The sequence below is a fragment of the Chiloscyllium plagiosum genome, unplaced genomic scaffold (assembly GCF_037043375.1).
Source record: "Chiloscyllium plagiosum isolate Xiang-an unplaced genomic scaffold, Cpla_swu_hap1 HiC_scaffold_19, whole genome shotgun sequence".
Classification (NCBI taxonomy): domain Eukaryota; kingdom Metazoa; phylum Chordata; class Chondrichthyes; order Orectolobiformes; family Hemiscylliidae; genus Chiloscyllium; species Chiloscyllium plagiosum.
The window spans coordinates 44,693,610-44,707,165 of NW_028270157.1; the positions used below are offsets into that span (position 1 = coordinate 44,693,610).

General features: G+C 41.2%; 1 protein-coding gene across 1 annotated transcript in view; it reads left to right on the forward strand.

Moving 5' to 3' along the window:
- Positions 1-1,808: 1,808 nt before the first annotated feature.
- Positions 1,809-13,556, forward strand: part of nrip2 (nuclear receptor interacting protein 2) — a 76,290-nt gene continuing 64,542 nt past the window's right edge. Inside the window, exon 1 of the mRNA XM_043709403.2 lies at positions 1,809-2,040. Within this exon, the coding sequence (XP_043565338.2) occupies positions 1,885-2,040 (156 nt within the window). The 5' untranslated portion in view covers positions 1,809-1,884. The remainder of the gene's footprint in view (positions 2,041-13,556) is intronic.

Here is a 13,556-nt window from a genome sequence, read left to right on the forward strand (position 1 = left end):
TACCGAAAGGCAGAGAGACTCTTTAGGTTGAATAGGCTCCTGTTACTTCTATTTATTATATTCAGGACCTCGTGGTTCTGTGCTATGGAGAGTGAATGCTAATAATTCCCTGAGTGCTTTCTGTGCTCTAAATGTATATGGTTGATCTATGGCGTTGTAGTATGATAGTTACCTTCAGTTATTATTGAATTAAAGAACGATACAAGATTCAGCCTTCTGTGACTGTGCCAATCTTTTTGCAGTCACCCAGTTTGTCCCACTCTCTTGTTATTTGCCTATAATCCCCCAAATCTTTCCCCCAACTATTTATTGATTTCCCTTTTGAAAATTGCAAGTAAATTTGTCTCTGTCCCTATCACCCATTCTGACCCAATACATTTCAGATCACATTTTGCCCACGTGGCATCTAATTTTTATCCCAAACATCTTCAATCTCTGCCCACTGATTACTAACCCTTCTGTCACTGGGAGTGTTTTATCTCTCAAATCTGTTCATGATTTTAATCACCTCTATCGCATCTATTAATTTTCTCTGCAGGCTGGAGAACAATCCCAGTGTCTCCAGTCTCCTCACACTGTGCAAGTGCTTTATCCCTGACATCATCCTCCATTCTCTGCATCATCTCCAAGGCCTTGATGTTCTATAAGAATTACTAAAATTTGGTGCCAGGACTGAAAGCAATTTTAAAAAACTGAGGCCTAACCATTGTTTTATAAAAGGTTAAATCCATTTATCCTATTGTGATGTGATCAAAGGAAGCTAACTCTTACGGTAAAATATTCTTTTCAGTTGGTGTGAAGTTCCACTCAGGAGAAATTATCCATTTGGGAACCATATCACATTGCAAACGGCAGGATGCGCCGTCATATAGTCTGTTCACTGGAAGTGCTGTTAATAGTCATCAAGGAGCTGATTTCTCTCTATCCTTCTGTAAAACGAAACACATCAAATTTCATTTGCACCTCAATAGCACTGAAACTGATGCAAACACAGCAAAACGATACTTGTATATAGTGCCCATTCACCGACTTCCAAGTATCAGGTTAGATGACCAAGGGAGGGTGGGAATCAAACAACGTTTTTTCACAATGGAATTTAACGATATTTAAATTAATGAACAAAACTAAACAGATTTTCAGGATTTATATTGAAATGAAATCGGTTACAACATTCACAGTTTCACAAATCAATTGAGACAAGCACCAGAACAGCAAGCAATTTGCCCGAAACGAATCCGAGGAGGGAATGATTCGAAATGCTGAAGATTTTACAATTCTACGTTGCTACCTGGGCTGCGTTGTTACGTGAGATATATCTCTTAATCCGAGCAGTCGTGGTATTTTGTGAAAGTCAGTTTTGTGACTCCTCAGTAAAATCTCTAAAATATTCATCCAATTTCCAAATCAGCTGGAAATATATAAATAACAACGTGGAAAGGAAATAAGAAGCAACGAGATCTCTGATTTTAATGATTTGTTTACTATTCAGTCAGAGTTTCTGTTCGGTAAGCCTTGATTCTGCCTGGGTGGAATAGTTTTGCTGGCATTAGTCCATTCACCTATTCATTCAGTGTTGAAAACAATTCTGACCCCTAACAATAAAAAAGCTGGTCCTAATCGATAAGGTGTTGGTAGCATTTTACCTTCTCCTACCTCAGTATTTTTTTTCATTTGCTGCTTTCTATATTCCTACATATCTCTTCTGGTGATTTGTTTTGGTATTTCGGGAAATGTGTTGATCGTGACGTATGTTGCAGGCAGACACCCTGGGGGAGGGAGGAGAAAGCCCCAGAGCCAGCGAGCTGCAGAGCAAAGTGTTAGCGGAGAGCATTAGGACAGGGTAACAGTGCGGAAGCAAGCGAGAGGGGAATAATTGCAGCAGCAATGTCCAATCTGAAGAAAAATGAAATGGAAATCAGGGACAAAGCTATCTTGCACCAGCAGAGGCGGCTAAAGCAAGCCACACAGTTTATTCATAAAGATTCAGCAGACTTGCTCCCTCTGGATGGGCTGAAAAGATTGGGAACATCAAAAGATCTGGTGAGTCGTCCTTTCTGTTGGCAACACGTAGCCAGCGCTGCCTGCAGTGAGCAGCAGAAATCCGGGGAAATGTAGCGGGACGGTGATACTTATAATCGATATTTGTGCGATGTGAACTCTCCAGTAGTTTTGTGCGTTTTTACGTGGACAATATGAATGAATATATGTGATGGTTGGTGCTCCAGCATATACATTTACGAGTTTGAACCTATGCACCTTTTATGTAAATATTTCACATACATAAATGCTGAGATCTACTCCATGCTGAAATCAGTGGTGCGTCTCTTATGTGATTAATACGTGATTAGGATTGTTTTAACATCCCAAAACTAACAACAGTTTGAGTCTGTTAGCCTGTTTATTCATCGGCAGCACAGCTTTTAAAGGAAAAGTCCTGTCCCATTTGAATAAAATGTTGCCTTGCAGCAATAAAGCCTTGCAGATCCATACGGTAACTGGGCAGTATGGATTAGCTGAGAATGTTGGATTAGTGATGCTGGAAGAGCACAGCAGTTCAGGCAGCATCCAAGGTGCAGCTCCTCGGATGCTGCCTGAACTGCTGTGCTCTTCCAGCATCACTAATCCAGAATCTGGTTTCCAGCATCTGCAGTCATTGTTTTTACCTCCCTGAGAATGCTGGAGTCTGTTCCAGTGTCAGGTTAGTGGATACATTAACATGGTCTGGATGCATAAACTGAGTCGGTATGTCCATCAGATTGGGAAAAAGTAATAGAACTAATTATATTCTAATTAGTTCAGTATCACTGAAAATACCTGATATGTGAAAGCAGACAGGCGAGCGAGGATAGAGATAAGACCAGAGGGACAGATACGTAGGACAGAAACAGAATTGTGGAGAAATATAAGGAGGAACAGAAAAATATCAGTAAGAATGAAAAAAAATGAGAGAAAAACAGGACAATTGGAAGAAGAGCGATAACAGCAGCTGGAAGAAACATTAGAGAGGGAGAAATAACGACCGGAAGGAGAATAAAGATGAAACAAATGGGCAAGACAGATAGCATTATACAACAGCTAAAAAGGTAATTTAACCCACTGTGCCTGTGTCTGAATTGTGAAGCAACTATTCAATTCTTCCCACTGTGCTGCACTTCCTGGTTGCCAAGCAAATCTTTTGTTTGAGGTATTTGTCCAACTCCATTTTGGAAACCATTATCCAATCTGCTTTCCCTACCTTTTCAGATAGTGCACTCCAGGGAATAAGTTGCTCAGCAAAGAACTTTCTTCTCATCTCCCCTCTGGTTCATTGGAGAAAACCTCTCAGGAATAAAAGCTTAGACAATCAGGATAAATAAGAGAAAATAGTAGACGAGAACTGAGGAAGAAACTATGGCATGAGATGGAGAAAAATAAATAGAAAGGGAGAATGACAAGAAATATAGGAGAAGGAGGGAGAGGAGACATAAACAGAAGGCTTGATTTTAAACCCACTCCCTCTGGCTTGGTCAGGGCAGGACTGTGAAAAGAGAGCCATGACTCACTTGTAACATGTTTCTACCCATGCAATTTTAATTGGTAGGATTCTGACATTGAGGAAGTTAGCTACTATGATCATTTTGTAATTAAAATAGGGAAATTGCAACCAATGTCATTGGCACCATAATTCTAACATTGAGGACTATGAGGACCACAAAACTTACTATCAGAGCAGATAGTGATCGGCATCAGGTCAGAAAGGTTCAATATCTTTGATGTTACATTTCAGTTATTCATGGATCTGGAGGATTAGGGTATCTCCTCAGCTCTTTGGCCTCTTTGTTCTATTTCACTGAAGCATGGCTAAAGACAGAAATGGAGGAGAGAGAAAGTGAAGTTTATAGAATACTGAGGAGTATAGCTAAAGTTAATGGTAATTGTCTTTTCCCTACAATGGGGGATTTCAAGACTAGGGGGTACATTTTTCAGGTGAGAGGAGAGAGATTTAAAAAAGACATGTAGGGAGAATTTTTTACACAGAGGGTGGTTCACGAATGGAATGAACTTGCTGAGGAACAGGTGGATATGAGTACTATTACAATGTTAGAAAGACATTTGGATAAGTAAGTGAATAGGAAATGTTTGGAGGGATATGGGCCAGGAGTAGGCAGGTGGGACTAGTTTAGCTTGAAATTGACTGATTGGACCTAAGAGCCTGTTTCTGTGCTTTATGACTCAATGGTACACGTTGCATCAGAGGCTGAAAGCACGACTGACAGAAAGGATATACATCGAACGTCATGGGTCTGAGAAGTAACAAATATAACAATGAGAAACTTGCGCTGCAGCTGATGGCTCATGCTCTGACTCATTATCTATTTACATAGAGATTCCATGGGCTCGAGCCTTTTTCACATTCTGTTACAATATTCACATTCTTGAATCATTATCTTTTTCATTAGAGACTTCACTCTCTCATGCATCAATTTCTTGTGGATTGCTTGGATTTTGCACACTCGATTCCAATATTTCTCTACTCCTGGTATTTTACTGTTTCTGAGAGATTCTTGCTTCCATGTTTCCCTTTAATAGGTAATCAAAGTTATTTCTTTCAATTCTTCAGACCTAACAATAAATATCATGAGGCTGTGCTTTTGATGGGGAGCTTCAGTTTGAGGGGATTACTAATCTGAGAATCAAACAGAAGGGTCAGCATTCTAATCTAAGGTATTTCTAACTTTCTGGTGATTACATAGTTACTAAGTTAGCCTGGAGCAGTGTTTTTTAGAGCAGTAAGACTGTGCTATTTTTTGGAACTGTAGATTGTTAAAGTGCAAAGATGGCCTCTAATAGAGTGATATGTTCTTCCTGTCAGATGTGGGAAATCAGGGAGAGTTTCCATGTTACTGATGATTATATCTACCCAAAGTGTCTTTGGTTTTGAATCCTATCAGATCACATGGATCAGTTGGAGCAAGAGTTAGAGGCAATGAGTAATTTACAGGAGCTAGCAGGTGAGATGAATGGCAGTTATAGGAAGGGATAAAAACCACAGATACATTTAGGTAGATGGGTTACCTCCAGGAAAGGTTGGAGAGGGAGGTGGATAGTGCAGGACTCTGCTGTGGCGATCCCTATCTCAAACAAGTTTGCTTTTTGGAAAATGTAGGGCGTAATGGACTCTCAGGGGAATGTAGCACAAACAGCCAAGTTTCTGGTACCGAGAACGGCTCTAATGTAACGAGGATATCTCAAAGAGGGTGCAGAATATTCTCAAAGGGCACAGGGACCAGCAGGAAATTGTTGTACACATTGGAACTAACAATATAGGAAGAGAAAAAGATGAGATTCTGAGGAGAGAATATAGAAAGTTAGGCAGGAATTTAAAAAGGAGGTCCTCGAGTGTAGGAATATCTGGATTACTCCTGGTGCTACAAGGATAGCAATAGCAGAATAGAGCAGATGAATGCACAGTTGAGGAGCTGATGCAAGGAAGAAGGGATCACTTTTTTGGATTCTCGGGTACAAGTGACCTGATTATGAAGGACAGATTGCCCCTGAATTGGGAAGGGGACTAATGTAATTGTGGGGAGATTTGTTAGACTGCTTGGGAGCATTTAAACTAGTAAGGTCTGGGGGGGGATAAAGAGGTATCTCATAAAGAGGTAATTTCCATGCAAGAGGCCTAACAGGTAAAGCAGATGAACTCAGGGCATCGTTGGGAACATGGAACTGGGAATTGATAGCGATTACAGTGATGTGGCTCAGGGATCAACAGGACTGGCAGCTTAATGTTCCAAGGTATAGATGCTATAGGAAGGAAAGAGAGGGGTGCAAGAGAGGAAGGGGAGTGGTATTTTTGATTAGGGATAACATTATGGCTGTACTTAGGGAGGATATTCCTGGGAATACATCCATGGAAGTTTGTTGGGTGCAGCTGAGAAGTAAAAAAGGAATATTCACTTTATTAGGATTGTACTATAAATCCCCCAATAGTTAGCAGGAAATTGAGAAACAAATTCCCAAAGAGATTTCAGTTATCTGTAAGAATTATAGGGTGGCTATGGTAGGGGATTTTAACTTTCAAAACAGAGACTGGGACTGCCATAGTGTTAAGAGTTTAGATGGAGAGGAATTTGTTAAGTGTGTACAAGACAATTTTCTGATTCAGTATGTGGAAGTACCTACTAGAGAAGGTGCAAAACTTAACCTACTCTTGGGAAATAAGGCAGGGCAGGTGACTGAGGTGTCAGTGGGGGAGCACTTTAGGGCCAGTGACCATAATTCTATTAGTTTTAAACATGTAATGGAAAAGGATAGACAGGATCTAAAAGTTAAAGTTCTAAATTGGAGAAAGGCCAAGTTTGATGGCATTAAGCAAGAACTTTCAGAAGTTGATTGGGGGCAGATGTTTGCAGGAAAAAGGATGGCTGGAAAATGGGAAGCCTTCAAAATTGAGACAACAAGAGTCCAGAGGCAGTGTGTTCCTGTTAGGGTGAAAGGCAAGGCTGGTAGGTGTAGGGAATGGTGGATGACCAGAGAAATTGAGGGTTTGGTCAAGAATAAGAAGGAAGCATATGTTAGGTATAGACAGCAGGGATCGGGTGAGTCCTTAGTGAATATAAAGGTGGCAGGAGTATACTTAAGAGGGAAATCTGGAGGGCAAAAAGGGGACATGAGATAGCTTTGACATATAGAGTTAAGGAGAATCCAGAGGAATTTTATAAATACATTAAGGACAAAAGGGTAACTAAGGAGAGGATAGGGCCGCTTAAAGATCAGCAAGGCCACCTATATGTGGGACCACAGGAGATGGGGGAGATACTAATCGAGTACTTTTGAAAGAGTAACAAAGAGGATTGACAAGGACAGAGTGGTGGACATGATCTATATGAACTTCAGTAAGGCATTCGACAAGGTTCCCCATGGGAGACTGGTTAGCAAAATTAAGATCACATGGAATACAGAGAGAATAGTCATTTTGATACAGAACTGGTTCAAAGGTAGAAGACAGAGGGTGGTGGTGGAGGGTTGTTTTTCAGACTGGAGGCTTGTGACCATCGGTGTGCCACAAGGATTTATGCTGGGTCCACTGCTTTTTGTCATGTATATAATTGATTTGGCTGCGAACAGCAGATGACACCAAAATTGGAGGTGTAGTGGACAGCAAAAAAGGTTACCTCAGATTATAACGAGATCTTGATTAGATGGCCAATGGGCCAAGGAGTGATAGATGGAGTTTAATTTAGATAAATGTTAGTGCTGCATTTTGGATAGGCAAATCAGAGCAGGACCTGTACACTTAATGGTAAGGTCCTGGGGAGTGTTGCTGAACAAAGAGATGCTTGGAGTGCAGATTCATAGCTCCTTGAAAGTGATAGATGGTGAAGAAGGCATCTGGTATGCTTTCCTTTATTGATTCAGTGCATTGAGTATGGGAGTTGGGAGGTCATGTTGCTGCAGTACAGGACATTGGTTACGCCACTTTAATGATATTGTGTGCAATTCTGGTCTCACTGCTATAAGAAGAATGTTGTGAAACTTGAAAGGTTCAGAAAAGATTTACAAGGATGTTGCCAGGGTTGGAGGGTTTGAGCTATAGGGAGAGGTTGAATAGGCTGAGGTTATTTTCCCTGGAGCGGCCGAAGCTGTGGGATGACCTTATGGAGGGTGATAAAATCAGGAGGGACATGGATAGGGTGAATAGACAAGATCTTTTCACAGGGATGGGGGAGTCCAGAACTAGAGGGCATAGGTTTAAGGTGAGAGGGGAAAGATATAAAAAGGGACCTAAGGGCAACATTTTCATGCAAAAGATGGAATGAGCTGCCAGGGGAAATGGTAGAGGCTGGTACAATTACAACATTTAAAAGGCATCTGGATGGCTATATGAATAGGAAGGGTTTAGAGGGATATGGGCCAAATGCTGACAAATGGGACTAGATTTATCTAGGATATCTGGTCGGCATGGACCAAACAGTCTGTTTCTGTGCAGTACATTTCTATGACTCTATAACCCTATTAAAATAAATTAACATAAAATCAGAAGCATCACAGATGGAAGAATTGGGTCGAGAAATCAGTGTTTCTCATTTGCAAGGTCCCCACTGAAGCATTTGTGGTGCAGTTTCTTCTTTTTATTTTTCAAAACCTAACCTAAGCCCATCACCCTCAACATTGATAGCTTCAACCTAAGTCCTTTTTGGTGTTCATCTTGATCATCCAACTGGCAGCTTAAGAGCATAAAGTTACTTTTCAGAGTTTGCACTGGAGTTCTACAAAACTATTAGAGCTATATAATACGAGAGTAATAGATTAAATGAATCATAAAGAGGCAATTTTACAAGAGTATTACCATGGCACAGTGCTTTACCCTGAGATGGGCATATTGAAAAATTAGACTAATCGTTGCCAGGGGGATGCCTGAGAAAAAGTTAGTCACATGGCAGCTATTGGAGGTATTATCTGTCATATGACATTTTATCACTGGAGAAATTGGGTGCTGAGAGACTGAATGCAGTTTGGGAGTGTTCATTGATTTTTGACTCAGCGAACGAATTAATACAATTCCTTCATTGCTCCATGTCACTGCAGCAGCTAATCATGCGTACCTAACTCAGTGAACAAATGTTATGTGTTTCAAATTCAATTTGTTGCCAGGAGGCCAGTGCAGGACACTATTTACAGAATGCAGAACAGTGAGGTGTTTCTTTCCACTCTGTATTAATTATTTGCCTCAATCATAATTTACCAAGTTGAAAATCACACAACGCAAGGTTATAGTCCAAATAAACCTGTTGAACTAGAACCTGGTGTCATGTGATTTTCAGCTTTGTCCACCCCAGTCCAACACTGACATCTCCACATCATAATTTACCAAGTAGGCAACAACTCCGTTTCAGTAACGTTGCACATGTTTTGTCATCACAAAACATATATTAAAAATGGGAGGTGGGACATACATGTCCATTATGGTTCTGAAGTATGCCATGCCATATATGTTTTTGGGCCATTCCACTAAATGCAGAGTACATAACAAAATTGCTTAAAATACAAAATAAATGTATTCAAATTAAGGCCCTGTGCTTGATATGGCTACCTTTTCTCGTATGTGTGTTATGTTGACATGCCAATGGAGTACCGAGATACCACAGCACAGTCAGGGATACCTTCTCTCAGATGAAAGGTAACAATTATGACTCTATCAGTCCTCAGATAGGATAAAAAAAGTCTCATGACACTATTTCATAGAACAGCAGGGAATACCTTCCCGGTGTCCATGTTCATATTTATCCTTCTATCAATAACATGTAAAACAAAATATCTGAGGCATTTATTGCATTGCTGTTTGTAGGATTTTACCCTGGGTAAGTTGGCTGGCATGTTTCCCTACATTACAAAAGTAAGTACAACTTCAAAAGCAATTAACTGGTTGTAAGACACTTTAAATTATACTGAGATTCTGAACTGTGCTATATAAATGCAAGTTCTTGCAGAAAAACATACCAAATAGCAGCAGAAGTTGGCCATTCAGCCCGGAAGGCTGGAGCCAAATCCCTTTGATAATATCATTGCAGATCTGTTTGTGTTTTGAATTCCACATTCCCATTTACCCCTGATATCCCTTGATGCCCATAACAGTTTATTCACCTCTGCCTTAAAAAATTCAATCATCTCACCTCCTCTGCCTTCTGAAGCAATGTTCCAAAGTTGCACAGCCCTCTGAGAGAAAAATATTCTCCTCAGCTCTGTCCTGAAAGGGTGATACCTAATTTTAAACTAATGCCACCTAGTTTTGGACTAACTCACAAGAGGAAACATCCTTTCCAAATCTACTTTGTCAAGACAATTCAGGATCTTATATACTTCAATCAAGTCACCCCTCATTCTGCTAAAGTGCAGTGGATATATGTCCAGTCCTATTTCCATAGGACAAACCATTTATCCCAGGTTTTAGTCTAGTAAACCGCCTCACAATTCTTGCCAATGCTTTTACATCCTCAGGAAACCAAATCTGGAAACAGTATTTGTGAGGTGTCCCACCAACGCCCAATATAACAGAAGCATACCATCCTCATTTATATGTTCAATTTCTCTTGGAATAAAGGATTGCATCCATTAACCTCAGGCACAGTAATGTTTGTGACTCATGCACCAGAAACACCTAAATCCCTCTGCACCCTGCTTTTTAATTTTTACTTCCACAGTAAACAACATCACATAGTCTCATATGATATTCCATCTTTCAGCTTTTTGTCTTTAAGCTCTGTATGTCTTTTCACACACTTTTCTACCTATCTTGGTGTCATCATTGGTGGCAAATTTAGCACCATGCCATGTCTTCCTTCACCTAAGTCATTGATGTGAACTATAAAAAGTTGAGACCCAGCACAGACCTCTGCACTCACCATACCCTAACAATCAAGCAAAAGCACATTTACATAAATTCTGTTTCCTGCCAGCCAATCTTCTTCTCCCACACTATATTTGAAGAGAAAATATTTGATTTGGCTGGAGAAGAGCATGACTGCTGATGTGGGAATGAGGAGACATTGTGGCAGACCACCCAGAAAGCTTCATTTTGTTTGCTGCTCTCCAACTACCACAAGTGCTAACCCATTCTTAATCTGCACAGGCTTTATTCCCTTAGACGTAATTAATTACCTGAGTTCTCTTTAAGAGACAGTAATGGCACCCAGGAAGCCTCAGTCTCCAAGAGGCCAGCACCAGAGATCCACAGCTCCACCTCCACCTCTGAGGAGGATGCCACTGAACTGTCAGGAGATGCAGTGACAAGGCTTTCATCTGCATCTCCACTAGCTCAGAGACTTACACTTCAGTGGCTGTCCTATCAGGATTAGACTCAAGAGCACAGTCTGGTGGTTATTTCAGTGACGTGTTTCCACAGCTGATTGAAGAAGTAACTTCCCAAGCCTCAAACACTCAGAACATTACTGGAGTCCAGCACCTGCTCAACCCCAGGCAGAAGATGATCCCAGAGTTTCAGCCATTACTGACTTTGTCAAAAAGCACAGACAGGCATTGGACCAAAGGATGGAAGGATCCATTAGTGTTATCAGCACCATGTTGTCTCTGACCTGCAAATGTCTGGCTCACTCCATGGAGAGGATGGCAGCTGCCATGGAGAGCCAAATTCAGCAAACTGAGTATTGCTGGATATGTACCTGATTCAACACTAATTTATTGTAAGTGCTCAGCACCGATGACAAGGCAAGAGAGGATAAAGGGACCTCAACCTTGCTCCAGGTGCTCCTTCCCCTCAGGGAGACAGAGTGGTGCCAGTAGGCACCCATACTGAGGAAGCACTGCCACAAGACCACAGATACTTCCTCTCAGGATATTCCAGAGCTGCTAGGCCCCTCCACCTACCCCACGCCTGAGATGCCAAAGCCTGCACTTTGCTGTGAACAACAATTGGTTGAAAAAGTACCACATACACAAAAGTCAGCTCCCTTAACAATGATGCACAACAGCAGCAGAATGTACCATCAGTGTACAAAACACACTGCAGAAATTCATCAAAGTTCCTCAGACAGCAACTTCCAAACCCATGACCATTTCCATGCAGAATGACAAGGGCAGCTGATACATGGGAACACTACCACCAGCAAGTTCCCCTCCATACCACTCACAACCCTGACAAGGAAATATATTGCCGGTCCTTCAGAATCACTAGGTAAAATTCCTACAACTTTTTCCCTAATGGCATTGTAGGTCAAGCCACACCAAATGGATTACAGCTGTTCAACAAGGCGGTTCACCATCACCTTCTCAAGGGCAACTGGGGATGAGCAATAAATAGTGGCCTAAGCAGCATCACCAACACCTTGTGAATGAATAAAAGAAAATAACGAAGAAGGCAAATGGAATTTCAGCCTTTACTGCTAGGAGTTAGAGTTTAAGAACAGGGGAGTCTTCTTCCAACTGCATAGGCTGTTGGCGAGACCGTACCTGGAGTTATGTGTATAGTTTTGGTCCCTGTATTTCAGAAAGCATATCCTGGCAGTGGAGGCAGTTCAAAACAGATTCACTACATTGATTCCTTGGATGAAGGGGTTGATATATCACGAATGGCTAAACAGTTCAGGTCTTTATTTGAGTAGAATTTAGAAGAATGAGGGGTCGTCTTATTGAGATATGGACAATTTTGAGGAGGTTTGACAGGTTAGATGTTGGAAAGATATTCTGACTAGGGGGGAGTTCTCAAACTAGGGACATATTTACGGAATAAAGGGACACTGAAACAAAACAAAGATGTGAAGAAATTTCTTAGTAGCAAAAGTCGAGAACTCTCTACCTCAGAGAGTTGTGGAGACTAGATCACTGCTGTTATTTAAAGAGGAGACAGGTAGATATTTGGAACATCAAGGAGCTATGAGGAGTTGGCATGAAAAAGGAGTTGAGGCCCGGGAAAGATTAGCCATGACCTTATAGAATAGTTCGGCAGGCTTGATTAAAGTCCTGCTTCTCTCCTATTCCTTATGTCCAACTATCATTAGGACTTTGAATCAACACTATCAGTGGAGCTGTATCATTAAAAAGACACAGAAAAAGATAAGTAAAATAACAATGAAGGTCAAACCATAGATTTTTAAGATACTGTTCTAGGTCCTGATATCAACCCTCTCTGTTTACTATGCAAGAAATCATAAAAGTTTAATGCAAGAGTAGCTGATACCATATTGAAACAAGATATAACCAATACTGACTGATAGTATCCAGGTATGTGGTGCCCTCTTCTCATTTGATAAATTTATTTTTGTATTTATGAGAATTGATTTTCCTACATTTTACATCAATTACAATCTAATTCAATCAGTAAGTCTCACGCAACGTTACACTAAGAAAAGAAAATCTAGTATTGTAATGATTTTAGTTTACAAAATATTTCTATTCTTTTGGATTCCTTGTGCAACAGTGTATTTTAGGCAGCATATTGAACAATTGTCCTGACTGAATTGCACTGTCATGAAATATTTTGAATCATTATTTCCTCAATACCCATATGTTTTAAAAAATTCTCAAGGTCAGGTTCGTAGGAGAGTAGTCTGACACAGAACAAACGACCAAGAGGCGAGTCTGCTAGAATATGAGCATTTTATTCCCCGCAGCGTCGCCACAACCAACGGGTCTGGCTTATACTCACTCTACATGTTACCGGAACTGGGAGCCGTCAGTTCTCGTAGAGCGGTTGCCAACAACCCACGCTCGGCGGTTAAACGTAACCCCGGAGCAGACTCACCGAACTGGACTTACAACGGGTCTGGCTTATACTCACTCTACATGTTACCGGAACTGGGAGCCGTCAGTTCTCGTAGAGCGGTTGCCAACAACCCACGCTCGGCGGTTAAACGTAACCCCGGAGCAGACTCCCGGGTCTGGCTTATACTCACTCTACATGTTACCGGAACTGGGAGCCGTCAGTTCTCGTAGAGCGGTTGCCAACAACCCACGCTCGGCGGTTAAACGTAACCCCGGAGCAGACTCACCGAACTGGAGACTTTTCCAGCTGATATACTCTTTTCCAGATATAAACATTCATGTGAACAGCAGAGCAA